Source organism: Apteryx mantelli, chromosome 13 (assembly GCF_036417845.1).
Source record: "Apteryx mantelli isolate bAptMan1 chromosome 13, bAptMan1.hap1, whole genome shotgun sequence".
In the NCBI taxonomy this organism is placed as follows: domain Eukaryota; kingdom Metazoa; phylum Chordata; class Aves; order Apterygiformes; family Apterygidae; genus Apteryx; species Apteryx mantelli.
In genome coordinates, this window is record NC_089990.1 from 207509 (window position 1) to 231432 (window position 23924).

Genomic DNA, 23924 nt, shown 5'->3' on the forward strand with positions numbered 1-23924 from the left:
CTGCAAAAGATTACTCTGATTCTCAATGCATGAAGGTTTCAAAGAGGCAAGGTATTTAGAAAGAGTGATTGGATTTGGGGGAGTGGGGAATGTGCTTTTTACCTCTAAAAAAATCCAACACTCTAAAATGATCCAAGATCTTTGTCAAAGGTATCTCACCATGAATTTGTAGGCATTAATGTCTGAAGAGGAGATGGAAGCTGTCTGTGCAGGAGAAGAAAGCCGACCTGCCATTCCAAGAGTAGTTCATAACCAGGCTGACTAATTTTCGAAACAGAACAGTCTAGGACTACCGTGTGAGAATGTGCAGTTCTCACATTGTAATAGCAATTTTGTTTTGTGCACTCCTTTGCTTATGAGAATCAAAGCTAAATTTCTGCCAGCCTTCTAAAACAGACCTTCTAGTATGGGACACCTTTACTTTGTTTTTTTTTTGTTTGCTTGTTTGTTTGTTTGTTTGTCACACTGTGGATGGAATAATTAAGTTCTCTATCTTCTGTTGAAGCTGTGGGCAGGGCAGCTCAAGTTATCCAATATTAGTCAAAAAACCCCTGTATGCTGGAGAAATGGTGCCTTTTTTAGGCACTTATGTTAAATAAGTATTATTTCAGACCAGATCATTTACCTGCTTTTTCTGCTTAGAAGAGGATACTATAAAAGGCTTGATCTAAACAAAACTAAGCCAATAAATCCCCAGTGAAATACCAGACCTCCTCCCAGGAGAATGCTTAATGTAATCCTGGTCTAATCTAATTCTGAAATACTTTAATATTATTTAGGCCCTGAGCAAGCTGGAAATAACAGCATTTTTAGAGGTCCTGGGCAATGTTATTCAATCTGTTCAGCCTCCTCCAGGGAGAAGCTGTAGTAAGCTGGCAGTTTTACTCCTTTAAATCTCATCCTATAGTTGGGGAGGAGAGATAACCCTTGCCTGTGGCTCTCAAGGAATCCACTGATGTGCTTGTTCTCACACAAGGCCAGGCAGGGAGGGCTCAGCATTGCTTACAAGCAATCCCTCCTCAGCAGCTGGCAAAGAGGGAGAGGTCTGTGGGGGAGGTGAGATCTTGGTGCAGCACATCCACAGCAGGAATTCGTAATGACGTTGTAGCTGGAGCACCCTAAGATAAAATGTGGTGTGAGAGCCCAAGAGGAGAACATTTCAGATGTCTTGTCCTCCCCCTTGACAGGGAAGAGGAAGAGGAAGGAAGAAGTAGGAGAGGAAGTAAAGCATGGAGACTGATGTGCCTGTCACAGGGAACCCTTGTCTTTCAAAGTGGCATGAATGGTATTTTGTTTGGTATTGCTATGAGTAACAGAGAAGAAGGACAAGAGAAGTGGTTGGGATAAGAAAGAAGTGTCTATCGTGCTGTAACCTCTGCTTTGCCTTGCCCCTTCAGAGGGTAGCCTGTTTGACGTATGGTTTGTGACTTTTCTGTGCGCACAGCCAATGCCTGGCACACTACGAGTGGAAATGTGATTGCTTTGGATCGGCTTGTCTCATTGGAATGGGACTTCTTTGCATCATGGCTCCTGCCCTTAGCACTATGAGCAAAAAGTCAGTTCCCTACATGCTAAATGGTGGCTCCTTAAATAGAAAATATATTTCCTCGTGGAAATAGCTGGACTTCAGTTTCATCATTTTTGTGAAAGAGAGTGGTTAAACCCTCCAAAAATTTACCTCAGTTTTATGAAGGAACTTGGGAATACAATGTCAAGGAACTGAACTCTCCCCTCGTATATGCTCTTATTGCATTGTAATGAAGAAGTCCCCACAGAGCTGCTTGAATTCAGTGGAAACCCTAACACTTAACATTCCAGGGTCCAAACCTGGCACAGTGGGTGCCCTCTATCATTTGTTAACGTCATGAGCAAGTACCTTATTGTTCTGGATCTTTTCTGTCCATATAAATTTCTGTAAGAAACAGGGGGAACCCTTCCATGGAGCAGTTTCATTTGGCCCAGTCCAAGAAAGACTCAGTTTAAGCATGAATCAGAAAAGGACAAAAACTGTGTAAAATATGCCCTTAGGAAGCCTGTGATCTTATGTTTAGACAAGTCACACCAATTTACATCAATTCAATTAAACTGGTGTTATTTTTCCTGTGTAGACACAGCATAGGGATTCTAGTTTAGGTGAAACCTGCAGATACAGATAAAGCAAACATAACAGTTTATCGACCCTGCTCCCACCTCATTCCAGGTGGACACAATGATATAATTTTACTACTCTCAGTAGTATTACTCCCAGTTTACTCTAGGGTGAAGTAAGGCCCTGTCTCTTACAGACTGCATTTTTTTTTAATAGGGTGAGAACTATTCTGGATTTTCTCTTTCTCACATAATGCTGCATGGTGAGGAAACATCACCCTGCAAAGCAAATCAACACATTTTATAAGTCTCTAATTTAAAATTTATTTGTGTTATATTACATAGGCTTTTACAGCAATATTATTCCTTGGGGTAAAAAAAAGAAACTTCCTTTCTGCAGACTGTGAGGATTTAATTATGGGTCTTTACAAGGCACTTTGAGATCCTCTGAATAAAGTGCAATTTTTTAAAGATGCACAAAGTATTATTATGAATCTGATGTCAATTCCCAACACGCCTCCATTTAACACTAATCCCAGCAGAATCCTCTAATCAAATGAAAGAAAACAGTTTACTCAGCAGGAATCTGTGCTGAACTGCCTAGTAGATCTTGGCTTGCCCCTTTTCCATTTTATAGCTGAATTTGTGTTTTCATATTAACACAATCTTCATTTATTCACATTCAGGGAAGAAGTGGGTTATGAAGTCCAGCTAGTCTTGCATGGTCTTTCCCTGAACCAAGATGTCTTAAAGATCTGAAAATGTTTAGCAGATTTGGCAAGAAAATGAAGTTCAAGAATGATTTAAAAAAAAGGTAGGTTTCTACTTTCCTTAAAAATAGAGACACGAATTTATTGAGAACATTTCATTTCCTTCTACTGGACACAATTTGTTAACTTTAAAAAGAATGGCATTTATTCTTGGGAGAAAATAGGACTAGGGTCACCGTTTTACAGTATGCTCAAAGTACCAAATGAGAGGAGATGCCTTTTTTAAATCCCTGTGAAAATGCTGGACCTTCATTTGCTCCCAGTGGTTCCAAAACACAGATGGCACGAGAAGGTTTGGTGAGTGGTCTGCAGCTGGTCCTCAAAGCATTTTAATCCATGAATTTGATTGTTCATTTATACCATGTAATTATGTCAGTGGCCTCTGAGAAGGTCTGAAGATTAAGGGTGGTTTGCCTGCCAAGTTTCGGGAAGCCACAGCCCTTTTGTGTCTGTGATACTTTTTAAATGCCTGAAACAGGATGTGTCCTTTTTAGCTAAACAGGCACTACAAACAGCTGGTAAATAAAAGCACGATCATCCGACAGCCCTAGTTCAGGAGACTGTTGACTTACTCCACTGCTGAGCTGCACCCCAGGTGTGCATGATTCAGACTAAATGAAAGACAAAAAGATCTATCACATGCCAGTGCTGTGATCTTGTTTTTATGACGATGAAAATGCAATTTGAAAAGTGTAAAAATAACGATATTTTATAGTCCATTAAAATAGTACTTTTAGCAAAGACCAAAAGTCCCAGTGGCACCCGGTATGCAAATAAACTTCAGAGTTCACGGCTTTCTCCTGTTTTTTGGGGAGCTAATTTTAGAAGCTGGGGAAGCCCGGCTACGAGGTGCCACGAGGCAGCAGCGGGGCGACGGGCTCGGGGGCACCCTGCGAGCGGGGCCGGGGCCGCGGGGCTCCAACCCCGGGTGAGGGCGGCCGGGTCGGGGCCGGGGCTGCGCGGCTCCAGCCCCGGGTGAGGGCGGCCGGGCCGGGGTTGCGCGGCTCCAGCCCCGGGTGAGGGCGGCCGGGGCTGCGGGGCCGGGCCCGGCCGGGCCGGGGCCGGGGCGGGCGGCCGCCGCCCGGGGCGGGGTTTGCGGCGGGGCGGGCGGGAGAGCCGGGCGGCAGCGCAGTCCCGTTAGAAGGCAGCGCGCAGCCCGCAGCGAGCCCCACCGGCGTAGGAGAGACCTGCCGTGCCCGCCGCGCCCAGCCCGCCGGGAAGATGCCGAAAACGGTGGGTGCCCCGAGCCCGGCCGCCGGCCCCGCCGCGGCGAGACGACTCCTGGCGGCGCCCGAGCCGGGGGGGCGCGGGGTGGCGGCGCCCGAGCCGGGGGCGCTCGGGCAGCGGGGAGGGCGGCCCGGCCCGGCCCGGCCTGGGGGGCGCCGGCGGGGCGCGGGGTGCCGCGAGCGGCCCGGCCCGGCCCGGCGGGGGCTGCTGAGCCGCGGCGGCTCGGGCGGCCGCGGAGATGCGGCGGGCGGGCGGGGCGGGGCGGGAGGGGAGCGGAGCGGAGCGGAGCTGCCTCCCTCCATCTTGTGCTCCCTTCCCGCCCGCTTCCTGGCACGCCGCGATCCCCGGCGGAGCCCGGCGGGGCGGCCGGGCCGAGTCCGAGTCCGCGTCCGCTCCCGCTCCGGCCCGGGGGGGCGGCGGCCGGGCCGGGGCCGGGGCCGAGTCCGCGTCCGCGTCCGCTCCCGCTCCGGCCCGGGGGGGCGGCGGCCGGGCCGGGGCCGAGTCCGCGTCCGCTCCCGCTCCGGCCCGGGGGGGCGGCGGCCGGGCCGGGGCCGGGGCCGAGTCCGCGTCCGCTCCGGCCCGGGGGGGCGGCGGCCGGGCCGGGGCCGGGGCCGGGGCCGGGGCCGGGGCCGCGTCCGCTCCGGCCCGGGGGGGCGGCGGCCGGGGCCGAGTCCTCGTCCGCTCCGGCCCGGGGGGGCGGCGGCCGGGCCGGGGCCGGGGCCGAGTCCGCGTCCGCTCCGGCCCGGGGGGGCGGCGGCCGGGCCGGGGCCGAGTCCGCGTCCGCTCCCGCTCCGGCCCGGGGGGGCGGCAGGGCCCCGCCGCGGCTGCCCGCCCGGGGGGTGCTGACTAACGGCGCGGTTGTGCAACTCCCCTCCAGAAACTGCCTGTCCTCTCTAAAATGTCGTCCTTCTGCTCGATGAAGGGGTGCCCTCTTCCCCTCGTCCCTGCAGCACCAGCACCTTCTTCTATCCTGCTTGCCTCTGTGCTCCTGAACTTGTTGATGCGCGCTGATCTTAAGGAAGCGTTTTAAAAAGCATGTTGGATAAAGCTTTTTAGAGCATGGTGGAAATTAATTAATTGTATGGCAACCTCTCATGTGCTCTGAAAAGAACACAGGTTTGGGGTTTTCGCAACTCAGACTAATTATGAGTTGCTAGGGAGCCTTGTCCCAGCTTGACTCAAAGTATTTCTTGGCTGGAGAGATCTTGGTACTTCAGAAAGTCTTGTCAAGTCTGTACTTGACTCTCCCTCTCATAGCAGGAGTTTAATGACTAATAAGGAGCGTGGGTTTTTCCATTTTAATCTCTCCTGGTTGGAGTCAAAGAATTGGTCCTTGCCCTTCATTGATAAAACAGGAAGGAGCAGGCTGGAAGGCTCTGGATATTTCCTCACTAAGAATGATCCAAAATGGCTTAAGAACATCTAACATGTAAACTATGAATCTGTAGTTTACACTTAAAAAAAAAAAAAAAAGAAAAAAAAAGCCTTACAACTGGAAGCTGAAATGGAATCCACCCTGATTTTTTTTTTGAGATAGTTTAACTTTATCACTTTATAATAGATAGTAAGTGCCTGCTTGACTGACTTCTGCTTTTCCTGCTGTCTTAAGTGCCAGCTCTCTGAGACAATAGCTAGGTTTTTGTGTGTGTGTGTGTGTGTGTGTGTGTTAAAACCTCAACATCTTAAAGGATATTAACCCCAAGTTACTCTTAACCTTTAAGAAGACAACATTTTCTAAAGCTTTAAAAAAGGCGGTCTTTTCAAACATCAGTAATGATTAGTGAAGAGTTATCTCTTCCTAAAAAAAGCAAAAGTTCAATAAAAACAATGGAAGTGGGATGAGGGGACTTCTGTGTAAACTGCCACTGAGACCTTTTAGCCAGAGAAGAACGTGCAGCTGTGATGAGTGACTTCTTTTAGTGTGAATCAGCCAAAAAATCCTGAACACATTGCAGAGAGCCGTGCTGGGCAGGGTTTCCCTGCGAACAGGCCGAGTCCAGGCGTTATGACACTGTATTACAAGGTGCTCATTGTAGCCTCTGAATCCGGAGGCACACCCTGGGCTGGATTCCTGCGTTCAGTCTCCTGCTTTATCCTTCTTACACAGCAGTTCTGCTTTCGGAGCTTTCAGACCTGGAGCAGATAAAGAAGTTGGAGTGCTTGCTGTGACGCTGTGTATCATATACTCTGGACCCTGCAGAAAGCTATTCAGATGTCTGTGTCTACTGAAGTACAGAGCTGCAGGCCTTTTGTTATAAAAGCCAGTAGCCTTCAGTTTCCTGTCTCATCTGCTCTAATTGCAGATTCAACTGAAATAATGTCTTAAATGCTACTTCTTGAGCTGTGGTTTGCAGGAACAGGAAGTGCTGGCATAACTGTGTAATCAGTTCTCTCTGTAAAAGAAACATGACCACCAGTGTGCTAGCTTAAGATTTGTTAATAGCTACTTAATTAACAGTAAAATGCAAGTGACTTTCCTTAACCAGGGTCAAATATGGGTGAAACTTGAGTAGTTAGATGTGGCTATATGTGGACTTCATCACAAAAATAAATCCATTGTGAAGAAGACAGATGGAGGAAATGTTCCAGGGAACAATTCTGGCTGGGCAGGAAAAACATTTGTCTGAAGTGTTTGGTAGCTCTTATCATTCATCTCACCAAGCTCACAGAACATGCTGCTGCGGGTGCTGCGTGGTCTGAGCAGCAAAACGTGTTGAGTTCTGAGTCTCTACTCTTCATTAAACCAGGCTAAATGTTAACGCATCTAGCTAGAGATTGCTGGTTTGCTGTATGAGATTTGGTCAAAGTGGCACTATGCTTTGGTGCACTATTAATAGAAATCCAAGATTAACTCTGGTAACCTTTGAACTAGTGGCACGACTTGCTGTTGTAAAGCACGTCTCTGCACAGTTGTGACTGAGGCATGGGGGTTTGGTTGCTGGAGGCTATGTAGAAAATCCATCATGAACAGGCCCACAGATCCTGCCACTCTCCACAGGAAAGATCCATTCAGCTTCATTATTTTATCTAGGGTGCTGTTATAGGTAAGCAACCAACTCCTGTTTATAACTTTTTTTTTTTGTTCCAAGAAGTCTGCAAGATATAAGCAGCTACAGCGCACGTGAAGGGACATATAATTCCCCCCTCCCCCCTTGTAGTGCAGAGGGGTGGAAGTTAGCTTGAGTGTTAAAATGCCTCCTGCAAGCCATTGTCAAACTCTGAGAAATCTCTGCTCCGACTGTGAGAAGTCTGTTTATTGGCCATGAGTAGGCTCAATCTTGCACCCGCTGGCTGGTGCTCGGTCACTCCCTTGAGCCGTTTCAGGCATGGTAGAGCTGGAAGCCACGCTCCCTTCCAAATCCTGATAGAAGTGAATGAGCTGCCATGCTGCAGCTGGTCCAAGCTCATAGTTAATTGCTTGAATTTATTACCCCCTCCCCCCAAAAGAAAAGTTTAGCTGGTGGGGAGGAGGAGTGGGAGGGAAAGTGACCTTTTTGTACCAATCATATCTGTTTAATGAGCTGATATTTTCTTGTATTTTTAGCTAATAGAAAAAGCAGCCTTTCTATATCAGGATTTACTAACTTTTGTATGTGAATATATTGGCTTAGCGGCTAAAGGAATGGATATGCCACTGAGCATTTGAGATGTGAGAATCTGACACTTATGAAGTGTACATTCAATTCTCTTAGATGTCCTATTGCTAGGACTCGAGTAGTTCTGTTTTAGGTAATGTAGTCCTTGCTCATTGTAGAGAAATGGGTTTAATCAGACCTAATCTTTTGAATACAGCAAGCTTCAAACTAGGGCATAATCAAGTTTGGACTCCCCGTATTGTATTAGCAGAATTAAGTGTTTCTCTAGATGTTCAGCATAGCAGTCTCCAGGTTTCTAGGGCAAAGTATTACTGCAGAAAAAATCAGCTTGGACAAAGTATGGAGTCTGCAGCAAAAATTAGTGAGATTCATAGGTCTCAACTCTCTTATACTAGTTTATTCTTATTTTAATCTTCCTTCCTTTTCTGCTGTTGCCTTTTCCCTTTATATTTTCAAAAATTCAGTATAGCAGTTAGCCATTAGGACCTTCAAAGACCTTGTCTGTAGCTTAAACGGATGGTGGTCCTAATTCCCAGTTGGACTGCAATTATCTTGAAACATATTTTCCTCTGTTCTTCGGAACTGCATGGATCTTGCTAGAAGGAAGGTAACAGAGACCCAGGCAGATACCATGAGAATCCTTTGTATAACTAGTTTCTTGATCTATAGCAACTTGCTACCAAACCCTGCAACAGGACGGTAACTGTGTAGCATTCTGCTTAAATGTTTGGGTGATCCTTTCTTCTTGTGGAGTTTGTAGAGGACTTGAAAGACTGGGGTGGACAGTGATGGGAACCATGACTTGTAAGGGATGGACTCTTTACTTCTGGTGTCTTGGATTGGGATCCTGTTGTGCTATGAAGGAACAGCAGAAGCATTCCAGACACCTTCTGTCTTACCTCAGATGTTTTCTCTCCCTTCCTCAGTATAACTTGGGAAGCTTGGCAGCACTGATCAAAGTTAGGTGGGCTTTGGTCTGACATGAGTGCTAGCTTGTGAGGCAAACTCAATCTCTTACATCTTTCTTCTAACATTATCACATATATTGATTTGCAATAAAAAGGTGTGATTGAAAGCTCTCAGAGCTTGCTTTATCAAGAAATCTGTTGTGCCCAGCTCTGGGAATTTCATGTGACTTTGTACTTCAGAAGCAACGATCACTAGAACATGCTGAAAGTACTGTGGATGCAGGTAAACTACTGGACTGGCATACCGTGAATTATCTGTAGCTTTTTACCTGACATAGGATGTTACAAACCAGGAGAAGCCTTTATGCCCTAGCTTGTATTGCGTTCATCAGCTTGGTTCCTAGATGCTGCAAGAATAACAGGGTTTTGCCTCTTGTGTGGATGAATCCTGGTGACAGTGAGCAAAAACTTCTGTTTGGTACTTGTGGGCTTTCTTTGTTGAAGTTAAATCAGGAGTTAAAAGAATACCACTGATGAACTTAGTGTTCACTTTTTACATAATGGTAATGAGACAGTGTTTACTTTCAAGAGAAATATGCAGGAAAACTTTATAAAAACTTGTAACCTTACTGAAGTAGCTGAGAAACAGATAAGTTTGTTTCTGTTGCTCTTTAAACTACATAATGGCACCCAGTTTGACACTGTAAGTCAATTAAGGTAGGTTTAGAGTCAAGTCAGTGCAGATTCATATTTAAAAACACATGCAGTCAGATCACGCTTCCTGAAAGTGTAATATACAAGTCTGTCTGCTATTGGGAATGACATCTCTAGCTGAGGAGCAGTCATAAAGTCTGTCCTGATTCTTAGGAATGTTCCTTGACCAGTTGTGCTTGGGAAAAAGCTCACTCTATAGTCAACTGGAAAAGTTACCTTACTGGCAATAAACCCCAAATACTAGAACTGCATGGTAGGGTAGGTGGGATTGCTAACCACTTTTAACACTCAAAGCAAGCACATAGTTTTAGGTTTGTGGTAGGTGTAAAAGATTCAAGCAAATGATTTTTATTTACTTTAGAAACAAATTTTTCATTCAATGCATTAACCTTGCTTTTCCTACCCTGTCTTACCGAAAGCCTTGTACCAAATTAGCAGTGTTGTGCAAAGCATTAGTTATAGTGGCCTCAAATTGCAGTGAGCAAGAACTATTCTGAGCACCTGAAGTGAATTGGCAGTCATGATCCAGTTCTTAAACTTCTTAACATGACAGATTATTAGGGCTAAGAGTATTTATTGTACCAGGGGTTCCATAAAATTGAATATGTTGAGTCCTTTTTTTGTTTTTGACCTCTTGATTCGTTGCTTGAGGCAGATGAGCTAGCTTGATGAGGTACACATAATAAGCGAAGCCTGAGGAAAGCTTTAGATCTCTTACTTCTACTGTTAGAGTTCTGTGGGGAAAATAGTGCCTAATTTCTGGGACTGGTCATCAGTCACTCCTTGCAAATATCCTGTCCCCCTAACAACACCAGGCAGTTCTTTTTTTGGACCTGCAAGGAACTGCAGTGCTTTCCTTGTGGTGACTCTGCCTCTTCTGATTACTCACCTTTGAAGCCTGATTACGCTTCTTGCTTCTCTAGCTGGGATGCTTCGTAAGATGTCTTAATATGGACTCCCTTTTCTGACAGGAAATGGCATCGCTGCCCCTAGAGGAAGCTTGTCTCAGTTGTTTTGCGTGTAATGTCTGGTGTGAAGTGAGATCCTCTTGTGCAGAGCGCTCTGAAGTCCCTAGGCAGCCACATGCGAGACCGCTGGTGAACTGAAACCTGGTGACTTGAAGACCTTCTCTGTCTCAGCTTGCTGTGGAGTTGGGGGTGAGGGGGGACAGGACAGGGCGGGACCCTTCTTGAGTTGCTGGGCTCTGCCAGTCCTCTCGGACCAACTGACACTCTTCAGAGACTTGTCTGGGAGAGGTAGCTCTGGCCCAGCTCCAGCTTATAAAGGAAACTGACTAAAAGCTTCCTCTAATGATGACGTCATCTCCTGGACTCTTTCCTGGCTTAGTACAGCTCAGCCTTATTTGGCTTTTTTTTTTTCTTTCTTCTGTGCGGCAAGAGGGCCTCCCTGAATTTGCACAATAAAGCTGTTGTTATCTGTGCTTAATCACTGTGCTGAGGACTACAAAGGGGTCTGCTTGAGAAGGGATCCAAGATCTCTCAGCGCTGTAAAGCTTCCCCCCACCCTCCCAGGTGTCTTGAGTGTATGCCTGCTAAATGATTATACTAGAAATCAGCGTCGCCCTCTGAGGAGGCTCTCTGCTGTTGCAGACACACTGCTGGAAGAGAGGAAATCCCTCCCTACCCAGGAATAATCCAGGGCAATTAACTGATGTAAATGAAGAGCACTAGTAAGCAGCCAGTTAATTGCTTGCTCTTCCCGAGGGATGTTTGAGAACAGCAGGAGTTTGCATAGTGCAGCCAATAATACTGCATCAAAGGAGTTTGTTTTTATCCCATCTGAAACTTCTAAAGCAGGATCAAGTCTTCCAAATTTGTGGAAAGCTACCTTTTGGGGTAAACCTCTTCCTAGCACTTCTGTGGCTGCTTTCTAGGTGGAACACTCAACTGTTCTGGAAGTCGTGGGCAAAAACCCACCCTTCTGACTCCAATAGCTAATGCTGACGCTTACTGTAATGCTTAATAGACTGTGCTGCAAATATTTGGCAGTGATGTAGGAAAAGAGACAGTCATTGGCAGGCTTGGTGATGATAAAACTACAGGATCAGCTGCAACTGTCTGCAAATTTAAAAAACTGAACTTGCAGAAGATTGGGCCTTATATTTGAAAGAAATAATTATGGTGGTAATAATGGGGAAGGTGATCTAATGCTAATTCCTTCCTGTGCAGCTATGAAATGATACGTTCGCTTTTGTGAATGTGTAATCCCCCAATGGAGTAGTGAGGTAGTCAGAAATTTCTGACCTATGTAGAGTAGCTTTTTGAACTTGTATTAAAATGTGGAGGAAACCCTCTTTGAAGGTTTTTTTAATGGTATGACTTGTTCAAAAAAAAAAAAAGATATTCTGTTCTCAACCCGTTTCTGGGCTAAGAAATAGGAGTATTTGGCAATACCAGACTTCTCTCCTGTTGGCCATTACTAGTTGACTAATAGCTACAGACCAAAGCACAGAAGTGCCCCTAAAGGAGGAAAGAATGAAAAAGCTCTGAATCTGATCAGCTCTGCAGAGAAGTGTGTGATTAGGCAAGAACCGATTGGCAGACGGGGGGAGACACAGCCTCCTTTCTCTGCCAGCAGCAACGCTCTGTGCAGGACTAGAAAGGATTGGTAAGAGGATGACTGAAGTTAGTGAATCAGAATGGCATGGTACGCATGGTCCAGACTGATCTATACTCTCTTGCAAGTTTATAGGACTGTTGGTCAACTTGTTTGTGTCTTGGAGGAATACTGACTTCAGCAGTGTAATGGAGTGTGAATGCTGGAAAGCCTAGATTGGACATGAAGTCTGTGTTGGAGAATCTTGCACGGAGTGTTCTAGAGAACTGTAGCTCTACTATTGTGCACCTTCCTATGTGCTACAGATATTTTCCTTTTAAAGGAAAAAATGGATGATTTCCTGCAGCCATGAGCCATTTTTCTTGTCTGTCTGTACATCACTAATTTGTTCTTTTCTCCTTGGTAAGCCCTTATGATTCACAACTTACTTTCTGGACTGGGAGATGTATTTAAGGTGGGGAACTGACTAAGTAGAGGAAAAATCTGCTCTTAGTCTGACCAATCATTTAGTAATACCTTCTAATAAATGTACTTGGTTTCATATGGCACAGTCTAATAAAGCATGAAATTCTGGGCTAGATACCTCCTATATCTTTTAAACTTTATTGAGCTTGACTCACCAATACTAATGCTGTGCTTGGTTACAGTGCAAAAACTGAGATGCCAGACAAATTGTTAGGATGAAGTGTCGGGGTTCTCAACATGTCCCCTCTCTTTTTCCTGGAAGGGTGGCTTTTTGTTCATGTTGTCTCTAAGAATAATTAAGTGAATTTTTTTCACCCTCTGAATATGCTCTTCTAGAATAATGGGTTAAAAAACCCACAAACTTTATCTTTTACCTCAATATGTTAAGCGTCTTCTCAGGCTGGCTGCTGGATGGACAAGAGGATTCTAATTATTTTGATATTTTTCTCTATTAAAATTCAGGACTTGGTTTCATTGTAGGAGGATCATAATCCACAAGACTTGCAGAATGATACCAAATGATTCTGAAGGCACCTTCTAAGGAAGTAAGGCAATTCCATTGCTGACAAATTCAAGCAACATCAGATTGCCCAACATTAAAGTAGCGATACAAAAACCACACAATACTTAGTGATCCAGTACATCCTCTCGAAGAAAAACAGTTGTTCTGTTAGTATGACAACTCACTGTGCAACCCTTGTTCTAGTTAGAAATGATAGAGATGGAGGGATTTGTGCATATGTGTTAAAAGTAAGGGTTTACTTAATGGATCAGTAAGCAGGCGCTTCGGTGAATGGTTGACCTGTTCATATGCAAGTAAGCAAGGGGCAGAAGTCTCTGTACAGGCATCTTTAGAAATGCTTCCTCTCTTGCGTGCAACCTTGCGGAAGTTGACCAATGGTGTATCTGCAGCAAAACTGACTCTAAGAACTGGTGCTCTAGCCTAAAAAAAGACATGGTAACAGTGACCCTTGGTCAAAAGAGTCAGCAAATCCAAATTTTTCACAAAAGCATGACAATAAATTTGCATAATTTTTATGGTATGAAGGTTTTCTAAATTGAACTTGCAGCTGGAAGCAAATGCCCATTCTTATCCCTCCCTTCTTATTTTGAAGAAAGACTTATCTGCTCTGGCCTGCACATTGGATATTGGAGGCACAGATATAGTTTCAGATTAGCTCACTTTTTTGTTGTTTTTTGGTGACTTTCACCATGCTTTCATGTTGTATCTTGGACATACAGCTTTAAGGTTATTAGAGTAGTTTTTCTGAAGATGGAAACTCAAAATTTAAAGGTTCTCAGTGAACTCAGCTCCTGTAACTTCCTTAAAAGTAGATTGGGTATTTTTTCTGTCTTTGGATGGGTAGGAGGTTTTAACTTGAGAAATTTTGTCCTATAATGAAAAAATTTCTTTCTGTTCAACTTGCTTGTAATATGAGTTTTGTCTTTCTCTTGGGCTCTGAAAGAAATTAGATAGTATTGTCCATCAAAACCTCTAGTTGGTTGATCTGATTAATATCTGACTACTAAAATAGATCTTCTGGTAACTGTATATGTCATGAAAGCAAAATTGCCTTAAAATGTGGATTTGTTGAAAGAAACTCACTTGTATTGCAGCTTATAGTGCAGCTGAGACAATAGAATACTCAAAATGTCTACACAATAGCAAGGTGCAAAATCGGGACATGCAATTTTTTTTGTTGTTTAAACTACAATTGTTCTTTCAGGATGACACCAGATATCCCTCCAAAAATAGACCCCATTATATTATTATGTTCCACTAACTTTTGTTTGACAGTGTCCATTAATGCAGACTCTGCCCAGTATGCATAATAAAGGTGCTGTTGTTCTAGTTTACCCTTCATAACCACCATATGTTATATACCAAATGTGAAGATAACTGTGTTCTACATCAGACTTACAAGTTCCAAAGCTCAAACATCGGTAATTATATTGTAGGGGCATATGAAATAACCAGATGTTGGCATGTATCTATATGTTAAGGAAACTTAAAACACTTTTCAGAAGTATACTCTTTCTCTTATCTGTTGTATTGAGTAGATGATGAGAACTTTAGCTGAGATAGACTGAATCCAGTCTCTTTCTGTGTTCAGAGCTTTGACTACGGTTATCCTCACTGAAACATCAGGACCTGAGATCACCTCAAGAGGAGAAACCTTTCTCCTATTTCTGAAAACATGCTGTGTGAACAACTTGGCTGTTGCAATATCTGTGTATTCCACCAAGAAACACTTGACAGCTGAATTTGGTTGCATTAGTAAAATATAGAAAGCAGTTTAAGAGCAGTGAAATGGTTATATGCTAGGCAATATCCACTATCTCCTGGAGAGCCAGAAATTCAGCAGCATGAATGAACTGTGTATTATGCAAGACTGTTCGTTTTGTGAGCTGCCTCAAACAAGTGCTTTGAGTAAGGTTACTAGCAGTTGGATAGTGTGAACAGAAAAGGCTAATATTACTTTTAATACCTGAAAGCTCTGTGGTTGGGAAGGTGGTGGGCTTTGAAAGAGTTCTTATTCAGCTCCATAAAATATTATATCACTAAAACAAGAAAATACTTGAATAAGCAATGTGTCTTAGCCCTCCAATCTGTAGCTCTGTTGTACTGCCATGCTCATGGGAGCTGGACTGTAAAATATTCCTTCCTGGAACACTGAGTGGACAGGTTTTCCTTGTTGCCGTAACATTAGTGCTTTGCCCCCCAAGGCAAGCAAATAACCTCTCATCTGAACTTGGTGCTCAAAACATCAAAAAGTGTTTAGTGTTTTATGAAGTCATCTTTGTTTTTGTTTTGTTTTTTGTTTTTTGTTTTTTTTTTAATTCAGTGAAGCACTAAACTTCACCTTTAACTCATGGCATTCTGGATCAACCCCCTACAGCCTTGGAAGCAATAAGTTCTAGAAAAACAAAACCTCCCCAGACTGAAGACTGAAGACTTCGAGTTTCTCACTCTTTTATTGGCATGCTGCTGCAAGTGTTACAGGCTATGTGAAATCTCTAGACACTTGTATCTTCTGCAGTGATGGGCAAAATGTATGCATAGGATGTTGGTGTGGTGACAGTCATACATGCGGAAGTGAGTTAAAATTCAACCCCTTCCCCCCACCCCCAATTTTTTGCATGATCTTGCTTGGTGGTTTGTTACTAGTGTCTCAAGCTGAGGGCCAACTGCAAGCTGCAGTTCATTAAGCTTATATTATATTCAATGTGAATATCCCTTTGCACACCCAGTAGAATAGGATGGAGATCCCTTTCAAATGAGTCGTCATATTAGCATTTTCAACTGTCAGTGTATCGCTGTAGTGTCTGTCTTGAATGTCTATTCCAAAAGACAGAGCAAATGGGAAGACTGAGTAGCTTCCAAATCTCCCAAAGATCAGAGCAACCAACTGAAGATGAGATGAAGTTCTGAACAGTACTTGTTTCGGCATCATATGCAGGAAATGTGACATTATCTTAGTGCTTGCTCTGACAAATTCTAAATAATCAAGTAGAAATCTGACTGAAGTCTGTACTGCTTCCCCTTTGCTGCTGAAGTTCTGACAAGTTTAATATGTAGGATTTCTGTCTTGCTCAGTACTTGATTCACTTCTGTGCTAAGCCTCTTCTGCCCGTAAGGACAAATGTAGCTTATTCAGGGGTGAGCAGCCACTTTTCCCATGGCTAAGCTTTGAAAAAGTGTCTTTCATTCACACTGTAAAAAGTTGGTTGTTTTTTGACATAGAACCCCTCAAATTCCTATAAGGTATTTTGGATTTGATATTCATAGAAATCATAGTTTGCTTCTTGGTCAGCTGTTTTCCCCTCAATTTGAGAGAGGGATGCGTTGCATTACCCTTCCCTATGCATCTTGCTATTGTATGCTGTATTACTCAGTTCTTTCAAGTTATGCTTATCCCTCTCCCTCTATCTCCACTTTGGTATCAGAAAAGTTTGGCATAGAAAACTTTCAGTGAGATATATTTACAATATTCCAATGACCGCTTTAATTTGGCAGTGTTTGGAAGGCTTTGAAAATAATTCAGATCTGAGAGGGTTCAGAGAATCTTGTAAAACAAGTGATTTCGTTGGTCTGCCATTCCCTGAGAGATGGAGGGACTGTTAGATGCATTCGTGTGAACCCATCTGTTTCCTCAGCAAGCCTAGGCAAGACAAATAGTTAGCTGCCGTTACTGCTTCCAGTGTTCTGGAGATGCACAGTTGGGCACGAGGTCTCCATGCGGGAATGCTGAAGGAGCCCCGGGCTCTGATCAAAGTTGAAGCAATGTCTGCAAATCCCATGCTGCTATTCTTGGCATATGGGGGGGGGGGGGGGGGACACACAAACAACAAAACCCAACCCCTACACAGCAGGGTTGAATGAGAGCTAAGCTCTCAAGTTGATTTCTGAGTGTCCCTTGCAGAACAGTGCCCTGCAGACTCCTTGCCTCTAGTTAGTCTAGTAATTTCTTCTGCTTGCTTTCATAAGTTATATTTACATGTATGTTGACTTACGCAAGAGTCCTACTCAGCATCTGGGAATTTTTCTTCCTGCTCAGTTGTGTTTCTCAGTTTTGACCTATAGCTTTATGAAGACTACTGACAGTTCTGCTTCTGTATATGTTTGGCTGCATAAGGGTAGTGCATGGCACCTCTGTTTGTAGAGGAGGTTTAAAGGACCTACATACTTAAACTGTAAATCACATAAGGAAATTGCTTCTGCCCACTTGATACAAGAAGTCAGTTTCTGCCGTGAGCGTTACAAAGATTTAAACTAATACAGGGTTAGCTTTCTGTGGCCTCTGCAGTCTTGTAGAATCACAGAAAAAGTTAAGCTGAAAGAGATGTCTGGAAGTCATTTGGTCCAACCCCATACTTGGAGCCGTTGAATCAACTTCTAAGTTAGATTGGGTTGTTCAGGATCTTGTTTTGGTTAGAGTGAGCAATAGCTCTTGACTTTTTGGCAAACAATCTTGAAAGTACTTGAACCTACAAAGTATTGCATAGGTGCCTGGAGGTTCTTAACCTTGTCTTCAAGAGTGCGGAGGTGGGGGAAAGTAAAAGAGCTAGTCAAGCGTAAGGATAAAAATCTGTCAAAAGCAAACCCTTCTTTAATGAACACATAGTATAAGCCCAGTAACTGCTGAATGTGACTAGCTCATCCATTCCCTCTGCTAGTGCAGCTGATCCATGCAGTGCATCTCCAATTATGTCCAGGCAGTATGCTATAAACACTTTTTCACAAGAAGTTAATGTAGGCCAGAAGATCATGTTAAATTGTTGGAACCTGAAGGCAGTAAGACACTGATGCATTTAATAGGTACTTCCTAGTGATGGTTAGTACACTGTTTCAGGAGATGCATCCCTGTAGCAGACAGGGAATAGTTTGACTTAACGGCAGTCACTGGAAATCTAAAGCTTTATTCTGTTCTGTAGACTGTAACCCTGTCCCTTTGCAAAACAGAAGGGACAACTAGACTTCATCAAAGGCTTCCAGATACAAAAACTGTTCAGGTAGCTATAACTTTTTTTGAACAGGCTTTGCTAGAACACCCTGAAAGATTAAAGGAGGAAATTAACTGGAGTGGAAGGGGTAAGTAGGCCTTTCATATATTTAGAAGTCTGTTTTTTCTTCATTTAAGTCAGGGCCTCTGTGAAAGGCTCTCTGCCCAAAGATGGCAACATGATTCAGAATGTTACTTATTCTTGCATCTGAAATAGTCAAAGTGATACCCTCTACTATAGCTGTTTCTTAACTACTTGGTCTCATTATGGCACCCTCTGCTGTCTGCCTGATCTTTAAAATGTCTAAGTATTATCTGCTCTCAATTCTGCACATCATAAGGGTGGTGTGTGATGGACCTGTACTTAAAAGGAAGACATGTTAACAGTTCTTCTGTGACCACAGGGATTGCCAGGCATTCACCAATCTCTTCATGCATGTATGTAGGTGTTAAGTGATACCTAGAGTTTATCAGGCTTTCTTTTCAAATAGCCTCATTTCAAATAGCGATGAACATCAAGGGGTGTATGAGAATGTGAACTCGGGGTGCATGTTTAATTGCAGCCTTTAATAAACTAGATCAACTTGTCTGCATGTTTAAGTTCTTTAATGGCTTGCTGCTGCTGAAAAGGGGAGGCTTTGCTCCTGTCTGTGGTCCTGCTTTGCGCTGGCTCTGCTAGTCCAACTCAATGGTGGATCCATTCTGTTTTGCTGTGTTGGCAGAAAACTGGGTTAATGACATGGGCATGTGTGGCTAGATTGGGGAAAAGTCTCACCAAGGGGTTGAATGAGTACCAGAGCGAGTGCAAAGGATAAAACGGGAGTGCCTGGGAGTGAGGAATAAAAAGTAGTTAAATAGCTTGGCCTATCCTGTCCAGTTGTACCCGGAGCCATCTTACCCTTTCCCTGTACTAATGTCCTTGTGTCAGTGCAGTGAGTGGGACCAGTGAACTGAATTTGCTGGGAAAAAAGCAGAAGAGTTATTTTCAGCCCGATTCATTCTTTGGTCCTGCTTGTTGCATAGTCATGTGAGTGCTAATACTGATCCAAAGAAGGCAATGGGAACGTGCAAGCATGGTGACAGGCCCTTTAGGACGATTTGCAGCGGCAGTGGGACTGCGCTCGTGGTGTGCTGGTACTGCTCTCCGGGGGTTCCCGTGGGCAGCTCTACCCCCGTTCCCGAGCCTTTTGGCACAGGGGATTGTGTTTATCCCACTGTTGTAGCCACTCTCCTCTATATTAGGAAAGCTCAAGTGCTTGAACTAGATGGAGCTTAAAATAAAAAAGGTACTCTGGCAATCACAAGTTGGTCTTTTATAAACTATGTGCAGTACCGACAGAGCTATTTAAAACCTAAAGTAGTTGGGTGGAGAGGGAAGCAAATGTGGGTGGGGAAACTTACACCTTAGGGGGAAAAAAAAAAAGTGGAGAACTGAGCTGTTTCAGGGAAATCCTGCATTTTAGGGAACTGTGACCTAAATAGATATGAAGAGGCTGCCACTCCCAAATGACACCCTGTACTGAAAGGAAATTGCAGGATTTGTCTGGCACAGACAAAGATAAACTGAAAATCACAGGATGATGAAACAGCTTTGCCTCACATTTGCCTCTGCCTGCAGTTAAATCTGGAGGGATGGCTCATAGTCTGGACAGCTGGATCTTGCAGCAAGGCTGTGTTCTAGCTCCTCGAAGTCTGGCTCTCGTTCAGGTGCTCGGCGAGCACCGAGCTGGCCAAGAGCTTGGTGTGCCGCACCCAGGCATTGCTTTGGCTGTCTCCAGCAGGCAGACCTGTGTTTAGCTGCCCTTTTTTATCATCTGTGAGCTGAAGTGTCATCTCTCTGTTGGCTGAAGAACAGAAAATCACATGCGACAGATAGACACCTTTCTGACTTGTTCATCCAAACACTGGAATCCTATGGGAAGGAAGGAAGGGAGAGCTCGCAGCCACGGCTGCGGTCTTCATGCTGCCTTCCTTGTGAAGCCTGTTGAATGATACGCAGAACTTCTGAGCCTAGTGGGTTTTTTTGTTTGTTTGTTTTAAGTCCTCTCAATTCCAGAAGTTACCTTTGAAAACAATTTCTAATTGTAGGTGAGTTTAGAGCCCTTTATGCAGGGAATGAGTGGTTTAGTCTGTAACTTGGGAGCCTCAGATACTTGCTGTAGTTGTGCTGCCCCTATGCAGCTCACACTTGTCTTGTTAACATCCTGTCTTGATCTTGTTTTTAAGCTACTTCCAGCAAAATAGCTGCTTGTAACTTTGGCAGACATCCACTGGATGCTAGGCTTGGAAAGCTTATTGGCCATTTGGAAATGCGTCTTGGCTACCAGGCTTGTCTGCTTAACCCCTTGTCCTGTGCCTTTGCAGCTGATGAAAAGTACTGGGAAATCCCCTGGCTTTGGAGTGAAGCTGGGGAGGGAAGAACTAGACTAAGCCAAGTTTAGGTGAAAAAGCTAAATCTAGCAATCTTCTCAGAAACCCTGAAACTGTTTCCAGTGCAGGGTGGTGGTGAGAAGTGTTTCACCAGTTAAGCTACTGCAGTAGCAGCCACAGTCATAGCACTAGTGTGCAGCGTACGTTTTGGGGGAAGAGGGGGAACAAACTCTTCGTTTGTGCCCTGTGGTTAGCATTGCCTGGGAGGTGCAGGCGACGGCTGTGAAGAATGTCGTACATACCAGTGCTGGCATTTCAGACATGCCCACTGCCCTCCTGACTGCCCTTAAGTTGAAGAGCTTTAGCTAGGGATGTGGTTAGGCTCAGACATGTGAAGTACAACTACTAACCCTGCTGATGAGGTTCAGAGGCCATAATTAATATGCACTGTTTCTTCAGAGAATAGCACCTTCTAATGTGCATGAAACAAACGGGTATAAAAAATGTCTCAAAGCAGCCCAGAGTGTAGAATTTGAATGATGGCAATGGCATCTGGCTGGATTTTGCTCTGAGGTTTTGCTTCCTGATTAAAATATTGTGGGGGAAGGGCTATGGGTTCCCCCCCCCTTTGGCCTTTTTTTTTTTTTTGCTTCTGGGTTTTGACTAATAAAGGGTGTTTTCTCTACTTAGCCCAAATAATTGCTACAAAAATAGTTATTCTAAAGGTTCCTTTCAAACTGGCTCTAAAGGAATGGCAAATGGCAACGTTATGGCTTGGATCAGCTACAGGAAAGTAAAGGGAGGTGCGTGAGGAATCTATTTATGAGAGAGGAAATGGCAAAAATAGAGGAATTGACCCATTGCACAAGGTTGCAAATAACTTGTGTAGTAAGTGACATACAAATCTTGACTTGACTGTAAATCTGGGGATCCACCCACGGCTTCTTTTACCAGCCTAGTACTTTTATCTTTCAGCTCCTCTTGTCAAACTGAAACTCGTTTGCCCTCCAAACAGGGTGGCAAGCTAGCAGCAGCCATGATGTTGAAACGGGTGCTGTTGGAGGATGTGACTAGTTACTATCTGCTAGGCTGGAAAGGAAGGAATTATCTTTGAGTAGTTTTAACTTGGAAACTTGTCATTAATGACTTTAACTGTTGGAAGCCATGATGGGTGGGTGGGGGATAGGGGAATTCCCTGTCTGCTTTTATTATGTGTGTGTGTATATATATATATATATATATATATATATATATATTTTTTTTTTTGAATGACCTGCTTTGTAGTAACGCTCTTAGAAAGCAGAACCTTTATTCCTGAAAAAGCTGCCTGAGACCCCGAATCTGGTCACTAAACAAATTGGATAAATGATGTTCCCAGAGTTCTGAAATTCCAAATTCTCCAACTCATGAAGAAGCACTGGTATAAACCAGTTTTTTCGTGGCTCTGTATTCTTGCATTAGTAGTATGTGCTTGCTGGTGCTATTGGAAGAAGACAGCTCTCTACATTCAAGATCCTGACTATGAGAAAACCAGAATTTTGGTGGGGGATGGGTGAAGGCAGCCTCTGAAGTAAGGCAACTGTAAACATCAACCCCTTTGAATAAGGGATAGACTTGTCTGAAGCCCTCTTGTGAGTTTTGTGAATATGCTGCCAAGGAATTCTCTTTATGGGGACACTTTGTCCTTTGAGTAACAATTTTGGTTCTCCACCACTTGAAATGAAGAAGCCTTGGCTTGCATAAGGATGATGCCTGGCTTAGACTCCCTGACTTAACGTGGGTAACTGATATCTGGACTGATGGACAAATCCTGCAGGGAGGATTCCCTCAGGCTCAACTTTGCCTGTAATTAGACCCCTCAGATTATTAGGGAAAGTTCAACAGGGAGGTAGTCATGACTTCTGACACCTGGTCTTGAGAGCCATGAAAGCAATGAAGTACTGCTATGCTGTTCTGCTCTGTAGGCATTACTTCTTAAATGGCAGCAGGTGTCTTCAAGGAAACTGTCCTTTTCATAGGAGCATTCCTGTTTACCAGGGGCTGTGTGGAAGAATTCTATTTTCCTTATCATTGGCAGATAAGCGGTCCAAATTTATCCCATAATGGGAGGATGGAAATAAGGCAGTAGTGGTAAGGGTCTAAATGCTAGAGTTGATGCAATAAGATGATACAGTAAGATAATACAGCTTATTGATACAGTGTTTTTAGAGTGCTTAAACTAATTTTTTGATGATAGGTTTGTGAGGAGATCCTCATGAGAAGGAAGAATTGAAATGCAGAGTATCTTGTCCATGGCCCTATCACAGACAGTGGTTGGTAGAGAAAAGACTCAGAAATCTGTGCCTATCTCTGACTGTTGCACTTCTGATAAGGGTGGTCATGGTAACTAGTAGCTCTTGCTGCTGTTCTGGAGTACTGCTTGGTTTCAAGTACAGGTAGACTTTCAGCAATAAGAGGCTGTTCTGCTGGGAACAAACAGCACGGATCCTTCACTGATATGCCTCTTCACATAACTCAGTCTTTATTCTTTTTGCTTTTGTTAACCTGTTGCACTCGGTTCTAGCATACAGTTCATCTGCTCATGTTCCTGCCACCTTAAGTCTAAAGAGTTTTTAACTGTGTAGAATGCATACTTTCGTAAACATCTGGTGTAGATGGCTATTGCTGGGTGTAAGTATAGAGGTCTTGCTCTTCAGCTAGAAGAATCCACAGCTATGGCAAGAAGGACCTGGGAAAGATTTCCTGAGGGAGTTTGGTCACTCCACCAACATGCTGAATTGTAATTGGATATGATATGTATCTTATTGCACTGATTTTTACCATATAAAAACAGCTGGCGGATATTGAGATGGTACTTCAATGAACTGCTGAAAGGAGTGAAGGAAAAGAACGGGAAATGCTTTCTCATGTCAGGAGGAATGCACTTCTCAAAATTCTTCTGATCAATACTTGGCTGAAGTACAGTGTCTTCACAAGGTGGTCAAGCATGGGGATTAAATAGGCAGTAAACATTGGTCATTAAAGCAGAAATTCCGCAGAGTTAAACTTGCAAAATCACTTGGTAAGTCCTAGCATTTCTTGAAAAAACCCTCCTAGAATTCTATTTTATGTTTATGTGGGCAAGCTACTTGCCATTTTAACCATAGCTTCCAAAATAGTCTTCTGTGGTAACAGCCAAATACATACGTATTTGGGGCTCTAACACTGCAGTGTGTGCAGGGTTTATATTAGGATAAATCGCTTTCCTTTTGAAACTGATTGCTTTAACATTATATTTTATACCAGATTTTTCATGCAAACTTGTTGAGCTTTTTTTTTCTTATCCTTTTCAGGAATAGAAATTGTCTCTCAAACACTGGTAAAATGCTTGCTATAAATTCTTTCGGAATACTTGTATAGGAAATGCTGCCAGAATGGACACTAAAATCAGCTTCTTACTTTGAACCTCTTTAGTAGGTAGAGCAAAATGTCCCCACTTTCCAAGCTCTGCCTGGGACAGAGGCATTTCTGAAAGACTTAATATTAATCACCAGCTGTTAGAGTAGGTAAGTTGCAGCACAGCTCTTACATTAATAGCCAAGATGCTGTAACCAGCTCTCTCCTCCCGTCTGCTGATGGGACTAAATCAGTGCCCCAAAGGGGTGTTTTGCTGGAAGAAACAGGCAGAGAATTTCTGCCCTGGCAGCGCCCACCTCGGTGCCTCTG

General features: G+C 43.9%; 1 protein-coding gene across 2 annotated transcripts in view; it reads left to right on the forward strand.

The window, feature by feature from the left end:
• The first annotated feature begins 3987 nt into the window (after nt 1-3987).
• The window catches only part of MSN (moesin), a 52890-nt gene continuing 32953 nt past the window's right edge, over nt 3988-23924 (forward strand). Inside the window, exon 1 of one of the 2 annotated variants that reach the window (XM_067303903.1) lies at nt 3988-4091. In XM_067303903.1, coding sequence (XP_067160004.1) covers nt 4080-4091 — 12 coding nt within the window. In that variant the 5' untranslated portion in view covers nt 3988-4079. The remainder of the gene's footprint in view (nt 4092-23924) is intronic. The other variant, XM_067303904.1, reaches the window with a different exon arrangement.